Here is a 24,425-nt window from a genome sequence, read left to right as displayed (position 1 = left end):
GCCTGTGGCAGGGGGTTGGAACTGGGTGAGCTTTAAGGTCCCTTCACAACTCAAACCATTCCATGTTCTATGAGTACTGTCACACAGCAGACCTCCACAGAAATCAGCAGCCTGCTGACTGCCAGCAGCAGCCTTGTTTATGCGTGACCATGCAAATGCAGCTTGCTATTACACTAAGGCAGCTTGTGGCACCTTTCCCCTCTCCCTTGTGATGGAGAACTGCCTGCCTGCGGCATGTTTTGACCACCACTCACTTCCAAGATGTGATCATTCCTATCTCAGCAGGGATGGTCACGATGCCACCAAAATGACAGCTAGAGATGTCATGAGACTGCAGAGTTTACACTGCAAGACAAGACAACGGTGTAATATCGTACTATTCACATCATATTTAATAACGCTCTAGTAGCATTCAATATAAATAAATAACCATTAAAAAGTACTTTCTTGACATTCTCTTTCCTTCATCAACAGTATTTTCTGCAACAGGAAATGTTAGTAATATTCACTGGTTGGTGAATTGGATGAATCTCAGAGAACATGAATATCAGATACTAATATGCTAGTAAAAACCAGGCGTGGGGATACCTTCTCTTCTTTAAATGCTTCAGGCTTCACCTGCAGCTTCCATCCTTACTTCCCCTGCAGCCTGGAACTCTGGCTCTGGCTCTTCCACCCAGCCCTGCCAACAAACAACCCTCTTAACCTGTGAGGTCTGTTACCTACCCTTAGCTGATACACCCTGGCAAGCAGCAGTCCTTAAGCTGCTCTACAGGGAAAAGAGTATTAGTGCTGAGCAGGTCCAAATGTCTGCTAGCCTGCAATATCAGCTGTGTCCATCCACACTGTCCAAACAAGGTCTTGGTCCTGTGGCTGATTCTTGATTCACAGAAGGTCTCCTCCACAGGGCCAGGCTGGGGCAAGAACGGAGATGGCACGATAGGGCTGGTCTTGAGAGCAGATGCTGACCGGCACTGAACTGATGGTGTAGTGCCTATCACTGCAATCCAGGTCCCCAGTGGGAAAAACCAGGAATAATAATTTTGCTTTATTATAGGGATGCAGAGAGAACAGCTTTCTAAAAGCATGTACGTGGGGGTATCCTTTGCAATGGGAATAGATCCTTGCTACAAACACCCACTGTCAGTGCCAAACCCCTGCGTAGAACCTGTGTGAGAGCAGAGTCCAGGGAATTAATCACCATATCCCCCCCTGTTCATGCGGGCAGAAACCCTGCCCATCTCAGAGGAGGAAATGGAGGATCACAAATCAACTCCTTTATTCCCTCGCTCTTGCTCATTCATTGAAACCACAAAGAAGGGGACTTGGTTTAATGCTGGGTGGAAGCAGTGAGCCCACCTGCCCGGTGGCAAGATGGGTTGGCAAAGCACCGGAGTGCAAGGCCTGCTACCTTGTGCAGAAGACAGGGCACAAAGCTCTGACACAGGGAGAATGAAAAGTGTTTTGTGGATGCTGGGCTTCCTTCATGCTATCCAGAGCCAGTATGCCAGACCCTTTCTCTGTAAGAACCTTCCCAGGGCCCAGAGGAGACAAAAGTTATGGCCCATTCAGTATTCCTTCACGCTGTGATGGCTGGCAGGGTGGCCTTGTAGTGCTGGGTGTGTTCATTCAGAGGGACCCCAGCCTCAGCCTCACTAAACACAGTCTCCATTTCTCTATTTGCTGCTCTAACTTTGATTTCTCCTGCCTCCTTCTCTGACAGGAGGCATCTCACCCCCTTTGCCCCTTCCTGTGCTTTAGCCCGCCTCCTATAGCAGGATATAGGACTGCTCATTCCCCATTTGAGGAAACATGGACTGACCTCCTCATTCAGATAGCCTTCAAAGAGCTCCCTTCATGGAGGCTTCCTGAGATCTCATGGGGACTATCCGCTGAGTGAAGCCCTCCTTTGCACATGTTCTTTACTTTGCTTGGGGGCCAGAAGCTTAGTGCCACCCACCCACATCTCTTGCATAAAGGAACTGTAATTCCCTTCCTTGCTGTGTTTTTGACGTGTTTAAGATGGTTTTTAATGGTGCTTAAGACACCATTGTGAAGAAACCCCAAGGAGTGCAGAACATAGGACATTCATCGGTGAACACCAGGCTCTGCTGCTCCGCGGCGAGGGGGGAAATGTTCTTTCTTCAGGAACACCTCAGGTGACCTAAGCTAAAACCCCAAAACTAAACAAGGAACAGGCAGAGAAGAATTCTGGTATAAATAAATCAACAAATAAATACGTTTCCTGCCAGCCCAGAATCTCTTGGGTTGGGGGATGACTCAATTGCTCGTAGCTTTCCCCCTTGATGTGTTTTGAATGCCTAAAGCCTTGTTTCTCATGGCCTGAGTGAAGATGGATGTCAGGATATGCTCAGAGGGGTTTCTGGGTCATTCGAGGATTCTTCCTGGAAAAGTCACAGCGACACCACTCCCCACGCACACACACATGGTACCAACACTTGTGCTTTTAATCTGGTGCATCCTTCCTTCAGTCCTCATTTGTCACCTCCTCCTTTGTGGGCTGCCTTCCACCTGGCTGCCTTCCTGTGTTGTTGAGGGAAAGGGAAACCCTTCTGCATGACACTGTCTCCTCTCTCTTCACAGCGCCACGCATGCCTTTCAGAGTTCAACTGGAAAACATTGTCACATTTGCTATTTCAGTTGGCATCCATGTGCTCAAGATAAGGTTCCCGCTGATGCCACTCCACATTCCTCTCTGTGCTTACAGGAGATGAGTGCAGGCTGCGAATTCCTCTTCTCTGAGCATTTCTCACCCACCTCCATCTCAAAGAGGTGTCTTCCTCTCTGCAGGCCTGGGAAGCAAGACTGTATATGTGATTTGAGGCTACCGAAGGCTTCAAGGTGAGGAACAACACTTTCAGGTCCACCCATCTTTGCCCCTGCTTTCTGGTCTCTGCAGCGAGATAAGGAGACATGGTACCTGCTGGGTCTCCCTGAGTGGGAGAGGAACTTAATCCAGAGGGTTCTGGGCCTGAAGATGGGGGACAGCATTTTCCAAAACAACCTTAAGTGAGGGCAGTTCAAGTTCTCAGCTGGGGCGTAGGCACCAGATCCCTTTGGAACTCCCAAACCCCAAATGATGTGCTTCAGCGCTGGTCCTTCTCCAGTACTGAAGGCTGATCTGTGTAGGTATCTATGTGCATCCTTCAGAGGGAGACCCTCTCTCGGGCTAGCTTTGTTTTAAAGCTGTTTTGAGAGTGTACCAGCCTCAGGCCAGCAGGTCCACGTTTGTGCTTTTGTGCTAACTCCTGTCCTTGAACCACTGAAGCTCAGGCTTTACGTTATGCCAGGAGAGACCTTCAGAGACCCATCCTGGATTTCAGCCTCTATGCTGGCACAGCCGAGAATGGAGATCACATGTAATAAATTCTAATGAGTAGTTAAAAACACAGAGCCCACAGGGGAAGGGAAACACTCCTCTCCCAAGTGGGCAATGGGAGCCAGTGCATGAAGTCAAGGGTGAAGAGCTGTAGGATCGCAGGGCACCACATCAGCTCTGTCCCTGCTTGTTACCACCTTTCAGGCAGCGGGAGCGGATCGGTGTGGTGAGGCTTGGGGGTGTTTAGCATCCTCCAGCAGTGAAGCAGAGCTGGGCAGAACAGGCCACTGGGGTTGATGACAGACTTTGGGAGCGATCACTGCCCGCTGCCTCTGTCAAAAACAAACACAAGGTGAGGTGAGAAGGAGTTAGAGGTGTTGATGCCACATCCAGTACAGCAGGGCAGGAGATGCTTTTCCAACACGGCTGTCCCCTGGCTCAGATAGGCACTAGGCAGGCAGCAGTAATCAGATTCCTTGACCACACCACACACAGCTTTGGGCTAGGATATGGCTGAAGAGCTGCTTTTTCCATCTGCACTACAGAGTCCTAGGTGGGAGATATTATTTATGGATCAGAAAGAGTTTTTGAAGGGTATTTTTTCTCCCCATAAAATAATTATTTTAGCCCATCTTAAAAGAAAAAGCAGGAGGACGAGATCTGAGGATCGCTGTTCAGTCTGTCTGGGAGCTCTGAAATGCAGATGAACAACTTCCTCCGTTTCCAAATACCACAAGGCAGCAGGAGTTCTGTGCTAACCTAAGCAAACTCTTCTCTTTCGGCTGCTTGTAAATAGATGTTAGCAATAGGAATACATAGTTCTTATAACACCAGTCTTTAACAAAGAAAAGTATAAAGCAAAATTGTTTTCTGCCTCCTGCTTTTAGAAGCCAAATCCTGTGTTTTGAGGGGGTTTTGTTACAGTCAGTAGAGATGTATGCTGGGAGAGCTTTTGGTTGCAATACAGAAAATCTCAAGGATTCTCCCCATTCTCCACATTCCCCTTCCTACTCTGCATGTCCCCACAGTGTTTCTCAGAGACCAGGCTTACAGCCATTTCCCACAACACCTCCTCAGTGAAAGCCTTTGTCCAGCTGAAGATGGGCTCAGAGACCCCCTTTTTCTCCCTCCTCTACTTTGAAGAGGCTGACCAAGTAGCTGAGGCTCTCAACCCAATCCCAGCACATCTCAGACTTTCTGGTGAAGAAAAGAAAACCACTGGTTTTAAAACTTAGGAGCTCATCTTCTTGTTGTCTCTCATGAAAAGCAGAACCCTGATGTGTCCTATTGCTCCCCCTTTGCAGATCTGCTTTGGCGCATAGAGTTTTCTCCCCCAGGCTCAGCTGGACACAGCTAAAGGTGGTGGGAATGTGGGCAAGGAAGACAGTGGAATCCAGCTGGGACAAAATACCTGCTATTTATGCAGTGCGTGTTGAAGCCTGATCTTCACATGATCAGCAGGCCCCTTGGTGGCAATCCACCAACATGTGTGCCAAGCAGCCATGCAAGTGGTCCAACTAGAGATCAACAGAGCACCAAATCCCACACCAAGTCTGCCTGGCTCACATCTGCAAGTGTTAAAGGGGAAAGAGGCCTCTGGAAGGTTTGGGCTTGACTGACTTGATCTTATCCTCAGCAAGGACTGATTGCCAGGAGGGAAAGACAGAAATATTCTCCCTATTGTGTCTAAGAACAGAATCCTCAGGGGAGCAATTTTACCTTCTTTTTCTTTCTCAGGGCTGGCTTATCTAGATCATGTCTGTCAAGGTTCTGAAGCTCAGCAGCCTTGATAGTAAGGACCTTTAAAACACTGCAGCCATCAGCAGAGATCTCAATTTAAAACTTTAAGGGGGGGAATCTAATGATTTTGCTTGACTGGGCTGGGCAGTCAAGCAATTTACCTTGCAGGTATCTCCTCAAGAGGATGCCACCTGCCCACTTGGCAGGGATGCAGAAGGGCTTGTGGTCAAATTCACTGCTAATGCAAGTGGAAGGCTCCTTATAAATATGCAGAGCTGACCCAGCTGACACTCTGGCTGGAAAGCGCAGGATGGCTCTAGATAAAGGTGCAAGTCCTGCTGGTGAATGAGTGGCAGTGCCTTGCTCTATCAGGCTGGTTGCTTCCCTTTCCCACAACAAATGACGTATGGGGAACCATTCCCATGAGATTCCATAGCAGGTGTGTGGCATTTCTCATGGAGGATGGCTGAGTGTGGCTGGGAGAGGATGAGGACAAAAGTGCTGATGCATAAATGGCACATTTATGAAAGCATCACATCCACACTTTGCATCTGTAGTGGAGCAGTCTACCCCTCTTCTGACAAGTAGGCAAGGCGGGTCTAATCTGCTCATCCTTTACAAAGTGGTACCTCCAGAGCAGTTAACTGGAATCTGAGTCCTTATGAGCTGAGTTTGGACAATCATAGCTTTAGCCTACAGCATGGTGGGTGTGCAAAATGAGCCTGTTACTGCTAGTGGATTTCATGGAAGCACAGGTTAAAAGAGGGGCTTTTGCCCTTGCATAGTTGTCTAGTATCACTTATGGGCTGCTGGGATATCTGAGATAGTGATGGAAAGCTGGCAGATATGGTACAGGCTTAGTGCCCTAAAGGTAGGCTGCCCCAGGGTCCCCATGGTGGCACCAGGTATCTCTGTTTGGGCAACTGTGTCTCTCATCTGCTGGTGGGTGTGCAGGCACTGGGGTTGCTTTCCACTCTTCGTATGGCTGTCACTCCAAGATGATGAGGTGATGTGGAAGTGCTGTATGCAGCTACCAGTAATGCACACAGCAGATCAGTGCAGAAGTCGGACTACTCATGACTGCCTGTATAAAAGCTGTCAGTTTTATTTCCACTGGTAGAGCTCAGCTGAGGTGTATATTGGGGTCAGGGCTGAAAGCAGCCCTGGAATATCTTCCAAAGTAGGAATAAATCATTCAGCATCCTCTATCCTGCCACAGATAAAAGTCATTCCAGAAAGAGCTGGGTACTCCCAAAGTGGATACCTTTATTCTTTCAGGACTTTTATGCTAGGAATCTGCCAAGGGCAGACATTGGGATCAGAGGGCAGAGGAGGTCACAGCTTCTCTGAAGCCTGTTCTTCATCAGTCTCTACTTCTAAGAACATAGCACTGATCTCTGATACATTCCTACCCTCATCTGTGGTTGCCATAATCCCCCATCCTGCTGCTGAACCTCTGTGAACCACAAAGGCACTGCTAATGCCTTTGTGGTACCAAACCCCTCCAACTCTGTGGGAGCCTGTGTAGGTTGCACTTTGCTGCTTCCTGTTTCGAGGTGGTGTAAGCATCCCATGAACCTTTCCCTGCCGAACCACCACCACCACCACAGTTGTTCATGCAGGGTAAAAGCTGAAGGTGGATGCATGGAGCACTGAAGAGGTGGGAGGGCCGCTGGGGGAAAAGCTTGTCTGCAGGAGTGTCATTTCTTTCCACACACCATAGGACACCTCCCACACTAAAGAGAGTTTGGAGGTGGCAGGAATAGGGGAGCGAGGAAAGTGGCTTGTCATTATTACTGAGTGAAACCACAGGTTCTTCTGCCACTGTTCTCTCTGTATGCAGGCAAAGCTTCCATGTGGACTGCAAGGAGGCAGAACATCAGTGGGTAAAGATGGGAATCTACTTCTTGTGCAAAGGGTGGCATGGTAGGGGAGTTACTGGGACAATCATATGTATAGTCTTGGAGGAAACAATAGCGTGAATAAGGAAACAGGTACAGATTATTTGCCTTGCCAAAAGCAGTAAAGACAAGAGTACTCACACCCTGGAGCTGGCTCTCTGCTTACACCTCTACTCTGGGGTCTGTAAATCCACGCTTGCCTTCGTTAACCAGAGTGGGCCTCTCAGTTCTTGTGTGCCACACCAACACCTAGAGGGAATCACAAAGAGTTCAGGGGCTCTGGATGCCAGGGAAATGCCAAAAGCAGTGCATCCATGGGGTGGGATCCTCAGAAACCCAGGGCTCACAGCTGTTTGAAGCATCATTCAAAGGGGTTGAGCCTGGGAGAGAATTCACAGGCACATGAAACAGTGTCAAGGAGGAGGGATGATTCTGGACCAAAACCAGACCAACCCTCTGCCAATCCTTAAGGATCTTGGAGAAGCAATCTGGGCATGAATTGTACATCTGAGGCTCTTTATTAACACAGAGCACACAGCACTAACTGTTCCTCAGTGCACTCAGAGCCTTGAGTGAAGAATTTGGCAGGCCCTGTCTATCTGTCTGTCCCAGCCCCAATCAGCACTGACATGTGCCAGCACATGGCACAGTGGAAGGTGGAGGGACATGGCTTGAGGCTGTAAAAGCAGCCAGGACTCAGCAAGGAGAATGTATCTTCAAGGTCTCTTGTCCTACTCACCTTAGTGCAGTTGGCTGCTTTGGGCTCCAGCCCATCCATAGTCACTAGATCCTTCAGCAGACTGGTTTCCTGGTAGCCTCCTTTAACTCCCTCCAGCTTGAAACTGGCCTGAGGCTTCTCCAGAATCAGCTTGATGCTGATAGCAAATCCAGCCATGTCAATAGCAAAGGGCCGGTTCGGGTCAAAGACGGTTTTCCAGCCCACCACCTTCCCTGCTGGGCTCACTTTTGGGGATTCATATCGCAGCCCCCCAACGAAAGCCACGGGCCAGACTGACACCCTCCTTGTGTAGCGCATCTGAGGGCCAGAAGGAAACAGTGCTGTGAGAATTCAACCCTGCTACCTTTGTCCCAACCCATTAGTGTGCCACCCTCTGTTTTCATTGGCACCTATCCTCCTCCATTGGCTTCCCACACAATCACACAGCTCTAGGCGGCACAAGCTCTTGTTCACCCATGCTCCTGCTTGAAGGGCTACAGCTTGCAAAGCCACAAGGCTGTTTTAGCACGTTCTTCTCTGAACACCAAACTCACTGCTTTTCCATGCCCATATCAGCAGCCTTCCAGTAACTGAAGGGGGCCTACAAGGATGCTGGAGAGGGACCCTGCATCAGGGACTGCAGCGATAGGACAAGGGGTGATGGGTTTAAACTGAAACGGGAAGTTCAGGTTGGATATAAGGAAGAAGTTCTTCCCTGTGAGGGTGCTGAGGCGCTGGCACAGGGTGCCCAGAGAAGCTGTGGCTGCCCCATCCCTGGCAGTGTTCAAGGCCAGGTTGGACACAGGGGCTTGGAGCAACCTGCTCTAGTGGAAGGTGCCCCTGCCCGTGGCAGGGGGTTGGAACTGGATGATCTTAAGGTCCTTTCCAACCCAAATCAGTCTGTGATTATCTGATTCTATATTCAGTCTCTCAGAAGGAAAACCTTTGGTTTTCTGATCTCATCTGAACTGTTGTAATTTTTTGATAAAATTTTATCATTTTTGTAAATGCTTGGCATTTACAAACGTAATTGTAAATGTTTGGCATTTACAAAACTTCCACGAGGCCTCTAGCTCTGTATGATCAACTCCACTCACTCCAACTTCACCCTCATGCAAGTAATCTCCCTCCCTGACAGATGCATCTTTGCCCTCATTTGTGCCAGCATTTCAGTTTAAACCCATCACGCCTGGTCCACAAATTCCCCCCATCCTTGTTCTTCCATCCATGGCTACTGCCTAAAAGAGTGAGCTTTTATTTAAACTGTCAGAAAGGACCTAGAAAGAAGTAAGAAAGGATGAGCTTAACAGACATCTAAAAAGCCTCTGAAAGCTGGCAATGTGTTGTGGTGCAGAACTCTGTGTTTCAAGTAGTACAGTTTGGCTTAAATTGGGGACAGGGGAGTTTACTGAATATTTGCAGGTTTACAATAGATTTGGAGTCTCACAAAAGCTGGGTTTCCAGCAGAAGCCTGGGCAAGCTTCTGTGGTGCCAGGGGCACAGCCCTGCTGCGGTGCTTGGAACTCAGGCTACAGAAGGGCAGCCAAGGAAAAAAGATGGATTAGAAAGCCTGTCGGCTTCTCTACCGTCCTCTACTCATCACACCCCTGCAACACTGCACGTTTATGCTTTGCCAGAAGTTTGTCTTTGGGTTTAGTTAAATCAGGTCAGCTCTCCCTGAGGAGAGGTATAAATACTGGGCTATATATCCTCTGGTCCCTGGCAAAAAGGGCTCTAGCTGATGCAATGGTGCGTGTGAGCCTATACCATGGCAGACCTGCTCTTTGCTCTTTCAGACCTTTAGAGCGTGACTACTGGGTTTGCATATTTATAGCTTTGCATCTGCCCTATATTCAGCTCCCACTGAGTGCAGGGTGTGTGAGGAGGGCTGTAGGCAGCATGCAGGAGTCCTCGCCTCCCAGTTGATGCTAAAAGTCCACATGGTAGCCCTGTCTTAGAGGTCTTTGCAAGTGCATCTGGCCTTAAGAGGCTTTGAAGCTGTATCCTGCTTTTCTACCCCATGTAATTTGCTCTTACCTCTTCAAAGAGCTCCAGGCTGTAGGTGTTGTCATCATCGGCAAAATACACTACCCCTTCTGGTGGTGCGGTGTTGCTGAAGCTGTCCCTCAGCCAGTGCAGCCCCAGGTTCCTCTGTAGTGTCCCCCTTGGGGTGTGGGATGGGATCCAGGACAGCCCCAGCTTCAGACTCTTGGGTGTCTCCACATTGAGGTGGGTGAAGTTGAGCCCTGCCTTCTCCAGCAGGTTGGATACCAGATTGGTCCTGCGGGGCGAGTCCTCCACCACCACCCAGTGCAGGTTCTGCACGTGTAGGAAGGTGTTGGCCAGACGGGTCAGCTCAGCTTTCTGCACTGGCCGGGTGTAGGTAGGGGTGATAACAAAGATGGTTGGCAGGGTGTCTGACCATGGGGGAGGCCTGGAGTACACATAACTCTGGATGACTCTTGGCGTTGCCCCTGTGCTTTGCTGCTGCCGAATGCATGATGGGAGGCCGCCTTCTCTCAGTGCAGATGTACCATTGAGGAAAGCTTTAGAGGTCACGTTCTCATCTGTCTCTTCTGGGGAGAAAGGAAGGAAGAAAGGAAGAAGAAGAAAGATGTTAGAGAGCTAATCACTGCCTCCTCTCCAAGGAGTGATGGGGACACATCTGTCTGGAGTCAGTGCTCAGCACATAGAATGGTTTGGGTTGGAAAGGACCTTAAGATCATCTAGTTCCAACCCCCCTGCATCAGCACCCTCTCCTCAAAGCCAGCCTGAGGGGTATGTTTAACTCTTAAGAACAGTTTGTGTGCCTGCTATAGGCAAACCCTGAGGGGGCCTTCAGACAAGTTTGTCTTTGTTTATCCCATCCCATGAGTTGAGCATCTCCTACCAAGGGTTCGCACCAGGAATCATCACGGCCACCAGCACGCTGGCAGCAGATCTCTTGCACTTACTTCTCAGCAGGCTGAGGTAGTGGGTGGTTGGGTACTGATGCCACAAGGTTAGGAGAAGAGCCCATGGCAAGGCAATCAGGATCGTGGTCAGAAGGTTACGTCTCCTCAGCATGCTGCAGAGAGCTTCCAATGCCCAGGCATCTCTCTACCTTTCAGAGCAGAAAAACAGAGTAAGGCCTCTGAAATATCAGTCACCACAAACATTAGGACAGTGAGTCTAGAGGCCAAACTAATAGGCTGAGCTTGGCTTGCTTGGAGGGAGGCATGATAAATGTTGGGCTCCAATCCAGCAAAGCATTTGTCTAAGTATAAGTTTACAAGGAGCCCCATTAAGGTTGTGGCCCAAATCGTTATCCAGCTGCCCTGGCCAATTCCTGTGCTATTCAATAGAAGCTTTTATCTATTTATGTTGCTATAAAGAACCTCCCGCTGCTCCATGATGAACCCACTGTCCTTGACTTCGGGTTGTTCCTGTTGCTGATTCTGAAGCCAGAGTTACTTGCCCCCTCTCTGGCACTGGTATTAATTCCTGATCTTTGTGGTGAGTGTTTAATTTGCTTCTTTTGCGGAATGTTTTAGAACTGTGTGCAAGAGTTGTATTCCTGCATATGCAACTGGACAAAACAGAAGACATCAGGCATCCTCAAGATAGCCAGCATCTCTTTCATTCCAGCTGCTTTAATTATGCACATGCATTGAGGCAATCAGGGATATTCACTATCACCTACTAAGTTTGCCACGAAATCCCTGCCTCCGTCATTCCACAGTGCTGAAAGTTGAATTGTTCCACATCCTGGCTTGCTGTGTTTGGCCACTGCAGCATTTAGTATATATCACAGCCTTCAGAATACTTTAATTGCTTTGTTAGCACTTCTGTAATGTACATGATCATGAGAGCTGAGGAATCACAACAGTTAACATTTGCTTTCAGAACTCCTTCTATAAAACAAGATGAACTAGAAGGAAATAAAGAGGGATAAAGGGCAAAAGTATCAGGAATAATCAACAACAGGGGGTGGCCTATTTACAGATGGTCCAAGCTATAGCAGTAATTTCATTTTTCACAAATGGGCTTGCCTAGTGCATGTGCTTCCTTCTATATGGCTCTGGCACAGCCAGGAACATTTTCCTCTAACTTCTAGCTTCTGCTTTGGTCCCTCTCTGGATATGAAATCTCCTGATATTGTTATTACACACCACCAATAAAAGCAGTGCTCCAGAAAGAGGGATCCACATCTGCTGTCCATGGAAAGACTGAAGGGTACAGAGCAAAGCTACTCTTTAGCATCTTAGAACTTTCTGCTGCCACTCCAAGCAGGCTGTCTGGTGTTTGATAGCTGGATTTTATCCCCCTCTCCCTCCTGGTAACATCTGTATTCTGTCTCCTGTGAGATTACCTTTCTGATGACAAGTACTTCTCCCGGAGGACTTCCTCGCTACCACAGCGATGCTCATTAGGAGCCTAAAGGGAGCATAAAACTTCCATTAGCCTCCTGCAGAGAGATTTCTGTTAGGAAACAAACCCCCTGGGACCTGAAGAGCTGCTGAACGCCACAGCCCCACCAGGCCCTCTTGCTCTCCGAGGCTGAAGGCAGTCTGAGGGAAGAGAGTGATGTGGCATCACACTGATACAAAGGATGGAAAGAAGGCTCAAACTGGTTGGCTTTAAATTCTTAGGTGTACTGAAGGCCAGTCACCTAAACCCAAGGTCCTCAAAGGGACATAGGCACATTTTGTGCAAAGGAAACTCCTTGCCCAGGATTTGAGCCCAGCAGCTCCTCATCTATCCAAAGCAGAAGGATTGCCTTGCTTCCGCCTTAGAGAAGTGTATGAGAAGAAACATGATGATCGGTCCAAAAGGGCTCTGCTTTGCAGAATTCTAAATTCATCCTTTGGGACCTTCTTAGGACTTGTCATTAATTTTTAACCTGACATTTAGTGTCCTGAAAAAAACAAGGATTATGTGATCGCAGGGCTCATCAGTGCCCTACCAGCAATGACTGTCAAACCCATTTCAGCCAAATCTGACACAAGTCTAGCATGTCTCAGCAAGTCTTCTGGCAGGTGAGTAGATAGATACTCATAGGCCCTATTAAGGAGACTGCTGCACCATGAGCTCATTCAGTGTCAGACACCAGCAATACCACACTGGAGCAATCCCTCATGGTAACCTACCTCCACTGCTCCTCAAACCAACCGTTCATGGTAATAATCTCTATCGCTTCTTAGCTCCTCACTCAGGAAACACCATGCTGCCCATCCCCCTATTTTCAAGCTGTGGAAAACTGACGTGGAAGTAGGCCAAGGAACCTGTGTGGTCAGAGGTACACAGGACTGCTCTGGTGATGCTGCAGGAGTCTTGTGCAGCAAACGTGCTGGCTCTGCATTACTTCATTGCTTTCTGATGGCTGGGTCCAAGGCAGGTACAAGAGCTTCCTTCAAGTGTTAGTGCTGAAGGCATAGGTCTTTGGTAAGCTACAGATCTTTCCCTCCAGGAGATCCGTTCCTTTACCAGCACAGAGCAAAGGTTGCCATCGCTTGGGCTCATGAGAACAGACAGAGCCATCAAAAAAAATCCAAGGAGAGCTCTGCACTGCCTTGTAACAGCAGCAGAAGCTTAGGTCCACCTAGGCTCTGGCTCAGAGTCATCACAGCTCCTTACTTCCTCTAGGATGCTTGCAATTACAAATATCCCTGCATTAGAGTAATTCCCTTTAATAAAAGGCCTTAATTACACAGGCACAGTTTCTATGCAGCAGGCCTGCACAGGTTGGTTGTGGAAGGAAGGAGAGGAGGAGGTGGCAGAGAGGTGGCAGCTCTGTTACCAGGAGAGCACAGAGGAGAGTGGATCAGAGGTAGAAGAGCTTTAACCAATTCCCTTTCTAGTTCTTTCTCCTCCTCCTCACAGCCAGCCCTGTTCATGCTTCCTGAACACTGCAAACAAGTGGAGATGCTGTTTGTGTGTGCAACTCCTCTGGTGCTCCTCTCCATTGCTTTCCTGAAGCGTGCGATGCTAAAGCAGTTAAACCCCGCATAAAGCACCAGGCCACTTGTGAACCTCACAGAGGAGCTGACCTGAACACTGCTTTCAGAAAGTCTGTCTTGGGATGCTTCATTTTCTCTTTAAGGCATCACCTTATCTCCCCCACTTCTGCCCTCTGCATTCATCACGCTTGTGCTCTTCTCTGTTCCCTTACATCTTTCACCTGCCTTTTCTCAGTACTTAAGAGCCTCCATTCTTCCCTATTTCCAGGACTAGAGGAATCCTCTGGCTTACAAATAATTTTATCCTTTGTCTTCTCTCCTTCCCCACACAAAGACCTTTTGCATTTTCTTAATGTCCACCCCGCATGGAGTATTTCCCACAAAGTGGTCCATTAAAGCATCATCCCATCCTTCTGAAACCCCACGCACATGTCAATGCCTCTGGGTAGCCTGCTGATGGCTCCAGTGGGGCTTGCAGAGGTTTACTGCACATATCTTTACCTACTTTTGATAATTAAAACCAAAGTCCCCTAAGTGGCTCAGATTAATTGCATGCCTGCTGGCAGGCATTACCGTGTGTATTCTTGGCACAACCAGCTACCTGCCTTCTGCTTTTAAACCCGTTCAGAGGAGATCCTATTAAATGAGATTCAAGATCAGGAGAAAACGTCGTGGTTATCTAAACCTATCCACAGCGACCATCCCGTAATTCCTGGCTTTAAGCTGTAGAGGGCAGGGACTGTCTCTTAATGTGCTTGTACAGTCCTGATCCGGACAGGAGCCGTTGGATGTGATTGCAATACAAATATTATTGATTGTACTCTCTTGCTGGCTTTTCTCCTCCCTTGCTATTCCCTCTGTCCTGCCCATTCCCCTTCCTCTTCCCTTTGTTTCCTAGTGTCTTCTGCAGCCCGTGTTTGTGTTACACACCCTTAATAACATTAGCTGGATGTTTGATGGATGTCTTCAATATGCTGCCTGTAGCCTTCTTGAGCTATTTTCCAATTACACATCCCTCTTCTTAATTTCATCCATCAATCTTCTCTTCTCCATTAAAAAATAAACAAACACACACACACAGAGCACACAGCTGAGTATGATAGGGACAGAATGTTTCTCTTACTACTCTTGCTTCACGCTGCTTTGTCACACTTCTCAATTCCTGGGACATAACACCATCCAGTCTCCATTTAAGCTCCTGTGCTGATGCAGGGAGCATTAATCTGAAAGGATTTGGGAGAAGAGAATGAGAGAAGCACATAGCGGGGAAGAACCTAGTCTGAATGCCCTAGACTGATACTGAAGAAAGCAAGATCTGGCTGAGGCTCAGAGCATCACATGTGACAGATCCCTTCATCTGCTGTTGACTAATTACCAACAGGGAACAGTTTGTTACAGGCAGGGCAGCTTGGATATTGGGAGAGGGATAAGCTGGAGGACAAGGCAGGCAGCCTCACCGTTCAGATACAGCTTTAAGATGTCACATGTGTGACTTTCTCCGAGTTGCAAAGCAGTTTGAAAGGACATGTGGGGTGAATGATAGAGAAAGATGAAGGTTAGGGAGAGGCACAGCTGAGTGGGGATTACAAGGCTGACATGTGAGTTCAGGTGCCTGTGATTTTCCTATGTTGCAGCCTCTGGTTCAGGGCACCAGCCTGTCCGGGCCAGGCTTAGGAGACCCTGAATGCTGGACCAACCCCAGCCCTCAATGTCTATAGTCTGAGACACAGACTCTAAAGATCATTATCTTCCCAAAGGACCAAACTTCACAGTTCAAACTATCCCCTGGGAACATCCCACTATCCAGTGTCGAGATTTTCTAGGCAAGCACCCAAAGAAAACTAGTCTCAGTGAATGGAACCAAAAGATTCAAGGAACACCCCCTGATCTTGGTTTGTAAGCCTATTCTGTGCATACCCTGTGAGGAAAGAGGCATGGAGAGGGGAGGAGAGAGGGATGTGAGGGGCAGAGCTGGAGCAGAGCAGTTGGAAGGCGCGGATGACTCTTAATTTCACGCACCGAAACAGTCAGCAGCGTTTGTGGTTTGTTCTGCCTGCGTTTTGCTGCCTCTTTTCAGCAGCCCCTGGACACCTTGGGGCTGATTTCATGTCCATGCAGATTTCATGAGTTCCCCTAACTCCCGGTGTGGGAGATGTGATGCTGAAGGCAGAGCAGGGAGCTTTCAATTATTGATGAGAGCGACCTCTCTTTAAACGAGGAATGCATAATTCATGGCAGTGCTGGTATTTGTGGTGATCAGCAACGGCTCTGGCTCTGCATTGCTGAAACCCACAGGAAGCTGCTGTCCCCTCTCCCCTCATTCCCTTGGGCCCATCAGAGCCTTCAGATGATACTTCAACACTGGTGAAAATTGAAACACAGCAAAGATGCTGCAGCGCTTCCCCTCCCCGGGCAGCCTCCTGCCTGTTTGAGATGTGCACAATGAAGTGGGAGGATGGATTCAAGGAACCAGAGAAGTGGGTGGAATGGGTTATTGCTCTGGGATAAGCAGGAGTAATTACTGTGCAAACACAGCCACAACAGGACAATTCTCAGCAGTGGGACAGGTCTGCAGGAATGGCATCCAAGTAGGAGAGAAAGGAGTTCATGTCCAGCTTATGGGGGTGAGAAACAGAAGGGGAAAAGGGAGATTTCTGCTTAGCAAGTAGCAATTTCTCCCCTAAAGTCTGCTGGAAACGGGTGGCTGAAAAACAAAGTTAAAAAAAAGAAAAGAGGGAAGAGTATTTTTTTCTAAGAAGGGAAATCTTAGTGATGGAATTAGGGAAAGGAAAAGCTCTTTCCTGAAGCCACAACTGGGAATCTTGACCTCTCAGTAGCACAAGCAATGCAGGCCACTGTGGTCCTGGTGGAAAGGTGCTCTTCTGCTGGGGGTTTTAGTCATCCCTCTGCCTCAGACCTCCTGAATGGCTCTGGGCAAGCAGTGCTTGCTGTCTGAGTGAGGCGAGCACTTCCCTATGGCTGGTGGGGACACAGGGCAAGGCAAAAATTCACCGAGCCCCCTGGAGAGGCAAACAGCAGAGAACTACAAATAATCACACAATACGGGGAAGGACGGCCAGGTCCTTCCCCAGGGCAGGAAGAGCAGAGCTACCAGCAGCTGTGGGGTTTCAAGGCTCAGCCCCATCTACGCTCTGTCGTTCAGTGCATGGGCTCCTGTGGGGATGACTTCCCGGGGAAGTGAGTCATTCCCAGTGGAACAGCCGCCCTTCCCAAGCCCCCGCGCTTCTTCCTCAGATGGAAAGAAAGGCTTCATCCTCTCCCTGCCAGCTCTGATCCCTTTGCCATATGGGAGTGCAGTTACTTCAGCCCAGAAACCAGGCATATCCTTGGGGAACGGCACCGTGCACTCCCCATCCCTCCATCGCCTGCGCAAACACAAGTCAAGCATCTTCCTCCAAGCTTGGTCCATAAACAGCTCGGAACAGCACCTTTCCCAACAGCATCCTTATCCCAGACTTGTGTCTGAGCAGCACAGCTTGGGGGAGGGTGATGCTTTATACAGGGCTTTGTTCCCAAGTTAAAAAAAGGGCAAAAAAAACCCCCATCAAAAAAAACCCTAAAAAGAAAGGTTGATGAAGCTCATTAAATCTGCTGGCTGGGTCCGGAGGGAGCCAATGCTTCTGAGACAGCACGTGGCTCAGCCTGCCATCCCCAGGTAGATCAAGGGTATCCAGGCACTATCTGGGCTATCAGCAGGAATGGAGATAACCCAGTTTGGATATAGACTAGACCTTGAACTTGGCTGCAAAGCCCGGCTAGGCAGGGAGCCTTCCAGAGCCTGCAAAAGGAGGTCTAAACCAGGCTATTTTTAATCAGCCCAGACCCAAAACGTCCTTCGCGATCAACCCATGCGACCTGTCATCACCTTCCTGTCCCCCTGGGCTTTGGCAAGGGTGGGCTGTGAGTCAGAGGGACGCAGCCCTCTGCACCATCCCGCTTTCCCTGTGCTGCAGTGCTGCAATCCAGGGGTGCCAGAAATACCGGGAGAAAGATTGGCAGTTCGGGCCCAAGCAGAAACAGGAGGTACCAGATGTCTCTTGAGAAAGCCAGCTCTCTCCTGAGAGACCTCACTGCTTGGAGTTATTCTCTCTTGAGAGGTATGTCAGAAGCTTATTCAAACGTTGGCTTCTCTCCCCTGCTGCCGAGCTCTGGCACAACCAAGGTCCTTTTTAGATGCTGATGACTGTTACAGAAGAATCATTCCAAATGTATCAGTGTGAATCAGCCCAATATCTGCACTAGCAAAAAAAATAAAAATAAAAATAAAGCTTTCCTTTTTTTTCCAAGGAGGCAAAATTATTCTAAGGAAACAAAACCAACACTGGATTGTTCCAAAGTATCCATACATTTCATCCAGAGCTTTCCCTACTGAGTTAACAGCTGATGCCTGTTCAGCAGGAGTGGGAGCTGTCGTTTTGCAGCTTTCTTACAAAAGCAGAAAGGAAAAACCCATAGTATTTGCTTCAAAATACTATGAGGGAGAGGGATTTTCAAAGAAGGAGAGGAATTACTTTTTCAGAGAAAAAGGCATTATTTGATGGATAATTACATTTCACAGGCGCTAGTTTGGGGTAGGGGGGTGGAAATCACATTTATCACAAGCTCCTTGTAAAGATACGGGGCCCAAAGGCCAACGCTGTTTCTCTGGTAGTAGCCAGGATGCAAAGATGGGCTTTGATCTTAGCTCTGTGTCAATACGACATCAAATGCAGACCTCCAGAGGAACATCCTATCACTAATGCACACTGTTGATTGATTCAGACAGCTTGTTTTCCTCCTGTTTTCAAAGGCAATGTGGAAATGCTCTTCCCTGCTGGACTCCCTGATTAGTCCTAGGGAGGGCAAAAGAAACCAAAGGAGAAGCTGCTGTGGCTAAAAATCACACTGCAAATGAATGGAACAGCAATTACACCATTTAAAACAAAGGCACAGCTCGAGATGTCTCTCATCTTCCCAAAACCTGTGGAAATAGTGGCATTTTAATGGTGACACGTGTGTTGGCACCCTGAAGAATCAGAGTCCAGACCCCTTATTGCACAGAAACAGCTGTGGGCAGAGGATGTATATGGGCAACAATCCCCTGGAGTTTTGGGAATGTTGAATTAGGTGATCAATAAAAGCATCATGCAAACAGCAAACTTGGGCAGGATGTTTTCATGGGTGGCTGCTCCATAGATTAGCACAGCGGCCAGCACTGATGAGTTGCCACGACATCATGCAGGCGTTGGTTGAGTGAGAAGTAGGAGAAACACCACTTTGGTCTCCTTGATGGACATTTGTGCTGTTGCAGCTCTCTGAGCTGTGTGAAATACGCTCACTGAGGTGATCCAAAATGCTAATTCTGAGTTCTTCCTCCAAATAAATCATCAGCACTCATTAAATTTGCCACTTGCAGCGTGGCATCCAACTGTCAAGCAGGCACTTTTAAAAGCACACATGGAATGGAGAAATAAAGTGGCACCTAGAGAACTGTCTTTTGCAATAGATATACATCAGAGGCCTCTGCTTGATCTGTACCTTCAATGCCACAGCTGCCCTGTATAGCTTGGGCTCCATTAAAAGAAACACCAGAATTAAAATGAGAGAGGCAGAAGATGACAGTGTTTATTCTCTTGCCCTCTGCATCTGAAATGAAAAGGGAGGAGGGGAGCAAAGGAAAGAAGGGGCAGGAAGGAGATGGCCAATGTCCTGCTGTCCTTCCGTATCTTCACAGGGAAGCTGTTGATTCCAGACCACAGGCAGGCCACATCCAAATTAGATGCCAGGGCATCTGAGATCAAGAGACCCAAATGCAATTCCCACCTTCTGGGAATACCAGGGGAGCAGTCAGTGCCACGGTTGAAATACCGAACTGAGGCACTGACAGCAGCTGCCAGAGCATAACCTGCATCATGATGGAAATAAGCTTTTCTTTGTAGAAAAAGTACACAGTGGATGCATTTGGGTAAACAGATGGAACTGGCAAAAGCCAAACACCCTTTTCTGGCAACAATCCAGTCCCACCTTAAGGAAAAGGTGTAGGTTTTGGTTTCAGTTTTTCCATGCCTTGCACTGTTAAAATGGAAGAGGCTTATGTGTTGGGAAGGCAAGGTAGGCTGTGAGGGAATTGAGGGCAAACAAGCTCACACTATGAGAAACGAACTCTGCTCTATCTTAGAGTGGATATGGCTTGCTTGTATAGGGATTGCTCTCTGCTCTGCTCCTCAGTTGCACACAAAAACTACCTGGGCTGAAAGTGGTCTCTGCACGTGGTCTCTATAAGCCTTCCCTTGGGAGGAAGGTCAGCTTATGCTGTATTGTACTTACGTTGTGCTTCAGGCTGCTCAAGGCCTGGATACAATAAGGGGTTGATGCTACCCTCCAAGCTGGTGAGTTGCTTTGTCTGTCCCTTGAGCTTGGAGTGTGCTCTTTGCACAAATACCAGCAGGAGAACACTGGGAGATGCCTCTCCCCAGCTCTTACATCTCTGCATCCTGGGGAGCACTGTCCTTCCTATCCTTCCACACACATGGGCTGCCAGTTGGCCTTAGATAGAGTAACTGAGGAACAGATACTTCTGGTTGGAGGGGAAAGATGAGCTAGGCTTATTTTGAATCCTTCTTTGCACTTTGAGAACCCTTTGAGTCACTCCAAAGGCAGATCAAGTTGGCCCGGTACATGAGGGCAGGCAAAGAGCAGTCTCACGTTGAAACAAGAAATGGGCTGCTGCTGCTGCAAATCTTAGAGATGGATCCGAAGCTCTCCTGATGGTGGGGGTGAATCTGGCTCTCTCCTTGTGTTGAGGGCAAGAAACCACCCTCTGGTTATCAAAAAGCTTTCGGAACATCATGGTCAGTGCATAGTGTCCCCACAATGCTGGTAAAAGTGGCAGCTGCAGAACTAGAAACTGGATCTCTAGAAACTCAGGAATGCTTTAAAACAGGGGGATGTTTTGTCCTTGCTGCCCCCAGAGCACACTTCTGGTTGCTTTACAGAGTCTTTGTCCTTAACCAGATCCTGTACATTATGTGGCTGGTGAACAGCCCTTTCTCTCTTTCTGCAGTAAAGTCTTAGGCTTATTAACCCTCTCCAGCAGATGAATGCTGGGCTGACCTTAGGATGATGCTACTAAGGTTGCTCCCACACTTCCTCTCCAAACCTCTGCAAGTGTGCACGCACCCTGTATCATCGTTATCACCACAGAATGGTTTGGGCTGGAAGGGACCTTAAAGCTCATCCAGTTCCAACCCCCTGCCACGGGCAGGGACACCTTCCACTAGAGCAGGTTGCTCCAAGCCCCTGTGTCCAACCTGGCCTTGAACACTGCCAGGGATGGGGCAGCCACAGCTTTCCACATGCAAACTACTAGCATCCCTTACCAGCTCTGCAAAAAATACCCCCAAAAGGCCAGCAACAGTTCCTAGGCAGGGGAAACATCCCAAAACCTCCCAGGGACGAAGAAGGAAGAAACTGGCTTCCTGGTTCTTCTAATGTAACTGATTTCTAGGCCATTTGTGTTTGTCCTGATGCTTAGGCCAGGACCCATGTTGGGCTTAGGAGAAGAATACCTAGTATCAGGAAAATATGGTACAAAAGAGCAGAAATCATGCCTAGTGACTATTTGACTGCTTTGCACCAGTGACCAGTGGCACAAGTGTTCATGATATTAACAGTACTAGATTTACCCTCAAGAGGGTGATATGAAAAGGGAGTGCCATGCATGAAGGCTCTTGGAGGTGGCAAGAGCAATTTTTAATTATCCTTTCCCAAAGAATCCTTTGGGATAAACTGTATTCAGTCACAGAAGTCTTCTTAGCATCGAGGTCAACAGTGATGACTGGATCTTAGCAAAGTGCTCAGCAGTGTCCTGTGCATTCCCTTGTAATGGAGCTGCTGATGCATATCGAATAATAAGAGACAAGCGATAAGTTACACAATAAAATTGTGTTTTTCTTAATGCTCCAAGAGCCCTGTTCTAACGTGGAAGTTAGAAACATCACTTTTGCTGTAAGAAAAGCTTCTCTTATCATTTTATATCATGCTGCTGAGCATGCAGGAGGGTTGGAACTAGATGATCTTAAGGTCCTTTCTAACCCTAACCATTCTATGATTCTAGCTTGGAGGAAAACAGGAAACACCACAAGAATTGCTAACCAGAACACGAAACACACTGGGATTACTGGAGGAGCTGTGGAGAAGCCTATGGGCTGCTACAGAGCAAGAGGTGGTGGTATCCCACGGTGGAGGGGAGACGTGTGAGTGAAGGCAGAGCAGAGGGCTGGATCCTTTCTAAAGACCTGCCAGGGTACACCTCAGCTACCTGGAGTCAGTGGTCCATGCCTCTACCTCCTTTCCTATTGCTCCACAGTGCTGAGAAGCTGGCAGGCATGTCTGAGGGAGGAAAGCAACTTGCTGTGGACCTCAGAGCAGTAGGTTTTAACAGCTTGCCTCTGACTGCCCAGCGATACATCTCAGCTGGTCTCATGTCTGGCTTCAGCAGATGCTGCCTGTGGGCTCTGTCGAGGTGCACAGGGATAAGCAGGATTTGGTTTCTGTTTGCTTGCTAATTTGAGCCCCCGCTGTGAGATGTGGATGGTTCTGAGGATTCTATATTAGCTTTAATGATTAAAAAATTATTTCAATGCTTAGTGAAGAAGTTGCATGATCTATCACTGAAGCCGCTTAGCAACAGGACTTATTAAGACATGTGTTAGTACAGAAAGATACCCTTGCCCCAGCATCCTCTTGGAATGACTATCCACTCATCTAAACAAGATAAAGGTCTTTGCTGGCCTCCTCTGAGGCCAGAGGATAAAGCACTCAAGTGTGAAACAAGATCTCTTGGTTCTTTTTTTGGCTTCAGCTACACATAAGTGTGTGGATCTGGGCAAATCATTTCACCTGCTTCAGTGCCTCAGTTCCCCCACAGGTAAGATAAGCACAACAATGTAGAAGCGCTCTGGGAAATGACTTTCAAGTGCCTAAAGCTCATTAGAGAAAAAACAACCCTTGCAGTGAATAAAAATTGCCTCAGCCCCTTGACAGTAGCTTATGCTAACCACACGCTTTGCATCTTGCCTTACTGAAGCCTGACATACGCTTAGCTAATTACAGGGGAGAAAAGCCGTGTTCCCCTAGCCCCTTACTGCCCAGTGGAAGCCAAAAAGAGATGTTAAAACTTGTTATATTGGCTCAAAAAAAAAAATTCATTTTAGGCAAAGCGTTTCTGGTTACCCTTCAAGGAGGAAGAGAATCCACCAGTTCTGGGGCAGGAGCTAATTTTGCTCGCAGGAGCACTGTTAAATACCATGTCAGATAGGAGAACGGTAATACTTTGTGCGGTTTATTCCCAGAGTTATTCATTGAATCTCACAGGCAGCACCAATCTCTATATGAGGAGAAACTGAAGTGGGGTGAAGGAAGCAGGTATAAAAGGAGATACTTCAGTCCACAGTATATGAGCCAAGGTGTTCCTGGCTTTGGGACTCGCGTGCAGGACATTGAACTTCATACCTGAATGCACAAGCCTTAGCGTGGGGTGGTGGTAAGGGAAGCATGGATGGAAGGAAGGTGAGGGAAGAAAAATGGGTGTAGGTGAGATACTAAGGTGTGACTGGAAGTGGTTCCTGAGGGAAGGAGAGGGAACAGAAGAAGAGATGAGGTTAATGGGGATGTGAGAGTGGGAGAGAGGAGGAGGAGAAGGAATGAACAAGGGTGAGTGAGCAGGAGACCAAGTGAGACAGCAAGCAGGAGGCACGGCCAAAGCATCCGAGCTCTCTCTGAAGAGATTGCCTATTTTGCTCCTGCCTTTTTTTTTTTTTTCTGGTGTGTGATCTTGCCTTAAAATTGCAGGAATGTGGCAGCACAGCACTGGCGCTCCGATTTATTAATTCCATCCCATCCCACCAGCCCGTATAACAAAAGCATCTGTGTTTGCTCAAGAGGAGCACATGAAGGGCCTCTTTCACATCAGAGGTGGAGGGAGAAGCTGGCAGATACAGGGAAGTCATCCGCACCTCCTTCCTTTTCACCTTTGTGTGGATCTGGGCTTGGGGGAAGGGCCGCAGCAGTGAAGGATGCAGGGAATGAGGTATCAGGAGGGAGAAAGCTAAGACCACCATGGTGAGGGAAAGTGGAGGGAGGACACAACAAATGCACTAGGCTGGACCAACTCCAGTGAGGAGGGTCTCCCAGCACTGCAGATGGGACAAGGTCCCTTCCTGCCACCAAGGCTCAGCTAGCACCCTAGCACTGCTCTCCGAGGTGGCACTTGGCAATGAATGGCAGTGGGACAAAATTGCTGTGGTCACAGCTTTCACTGTTGTTGCCTGACCCGTAGCTACGGACATAACCATAGTAATAAATGAAGCCTGCCAGTCAGGGGAGAAATATCCCTTTACAGCTGCTTTTCAGCATGCTTTCAGAATGAGGAAGGCTCAGGATGAGATGAATATTAACTATCCTGCTTTAACAACTGGGGCATGAAGGGGGAGAGGAGCCAGCAACTTCTGCTCCTGCCAGGCAAGGATCAACTGTCCTGTTTCTAGCAAGGGATACCGGGAGATCTCTGTCAGACACAGACTGACTTGATAAAACCACATCTTTACCCCGGCCCTTGGGCAGCATCTTTTGGAGCCAGGCTGCCCTGCAGCAGCTCAGGGGATGCAGGGTCCGCAAGCCACTGCTGCCTGCCTGGTCCTTGGCTTTTCCTCCAAGCTCTCCCACACAAGGGCTGCCAAGGAGCAATCCTGCTTTGCTAGCAGAATGCAGCTCCCATGTGCCCTGTA

General features: G+C 48.4%; 1 protein-coding gene across 4 annotated transcripts in view; it reads right to left on the bottom strand.

Moving 5' to 3' along the window:
* Positions 1 to 366: 366 nt before the first annotated feature.
* The window catches only part of LOC115601470 (galactosylgalactosylxylosylprotein 3-beta-glucuronosyltransferase 1-like), a 29,336-nt gene continuing 5,277 nt past the window's right edge, over positions 367 to 24,425 (bottom strand). Inside the window, exons 2-7 of one of the 4 annotated variants that reach the window (XM_030471495.1) lie at positions 12,051 to 12,115; positions 10,654 to 10,802; positions 9,737 to 10,275; positions 7,721 to 8,017; positions 7,123 to 7,230; positions 367 to 3,672 (exon numbers count right to left, since the gene is read on the bottom strand). In XM_030471495.1, coding sequence (XP_030327355.1) covers positions 7,144 to 7,230; positions 7,721 to 8,017; positions 9,737 to 10,275; positions 10,654 to 10,765 — 1,035 coding nt within the window. In that variant the 5' untranslated portion in view covers positions 10,766 to 10,802; positions 12,051 to 12,115 and the 3' untranslated portion in view covers positions 367 to 3,672; positions 7,123 to 7,143. The remainder of the gene's footprint in view (positions 3,673 to 7,122; positions 7,231 to 7,720; positions 8,018 to 9,736; positions 10,276 to 10,653; positions 10,803 to 12,050; positions 12,116 to 24,425) is intronic. The other 3 variants (XM_030471496.2, XM_030471497.1, XM_030471498.1) reach the window with 3 other exon arrangements.

Source organism: Strigops habroptila, chromosome 2 (genome assembly GCF_004027225.2).
Source record: "Strigops habroptila isolate Jane chromosome 2, bStrHab1.2.pri, whole genome shotgun sequence".
NCBI classification, from domain to species: domain Eukaryota; kingdom Metazoa; phylum Chordata; class Aves; order Psittaciformes; family Psittacidae; genus Strigops; species Strigops habroptila.
Note: the sequence above shows the minus strand (reverse complement) of the source record. Positions and strands in the feature narration are given on the sequence as shown.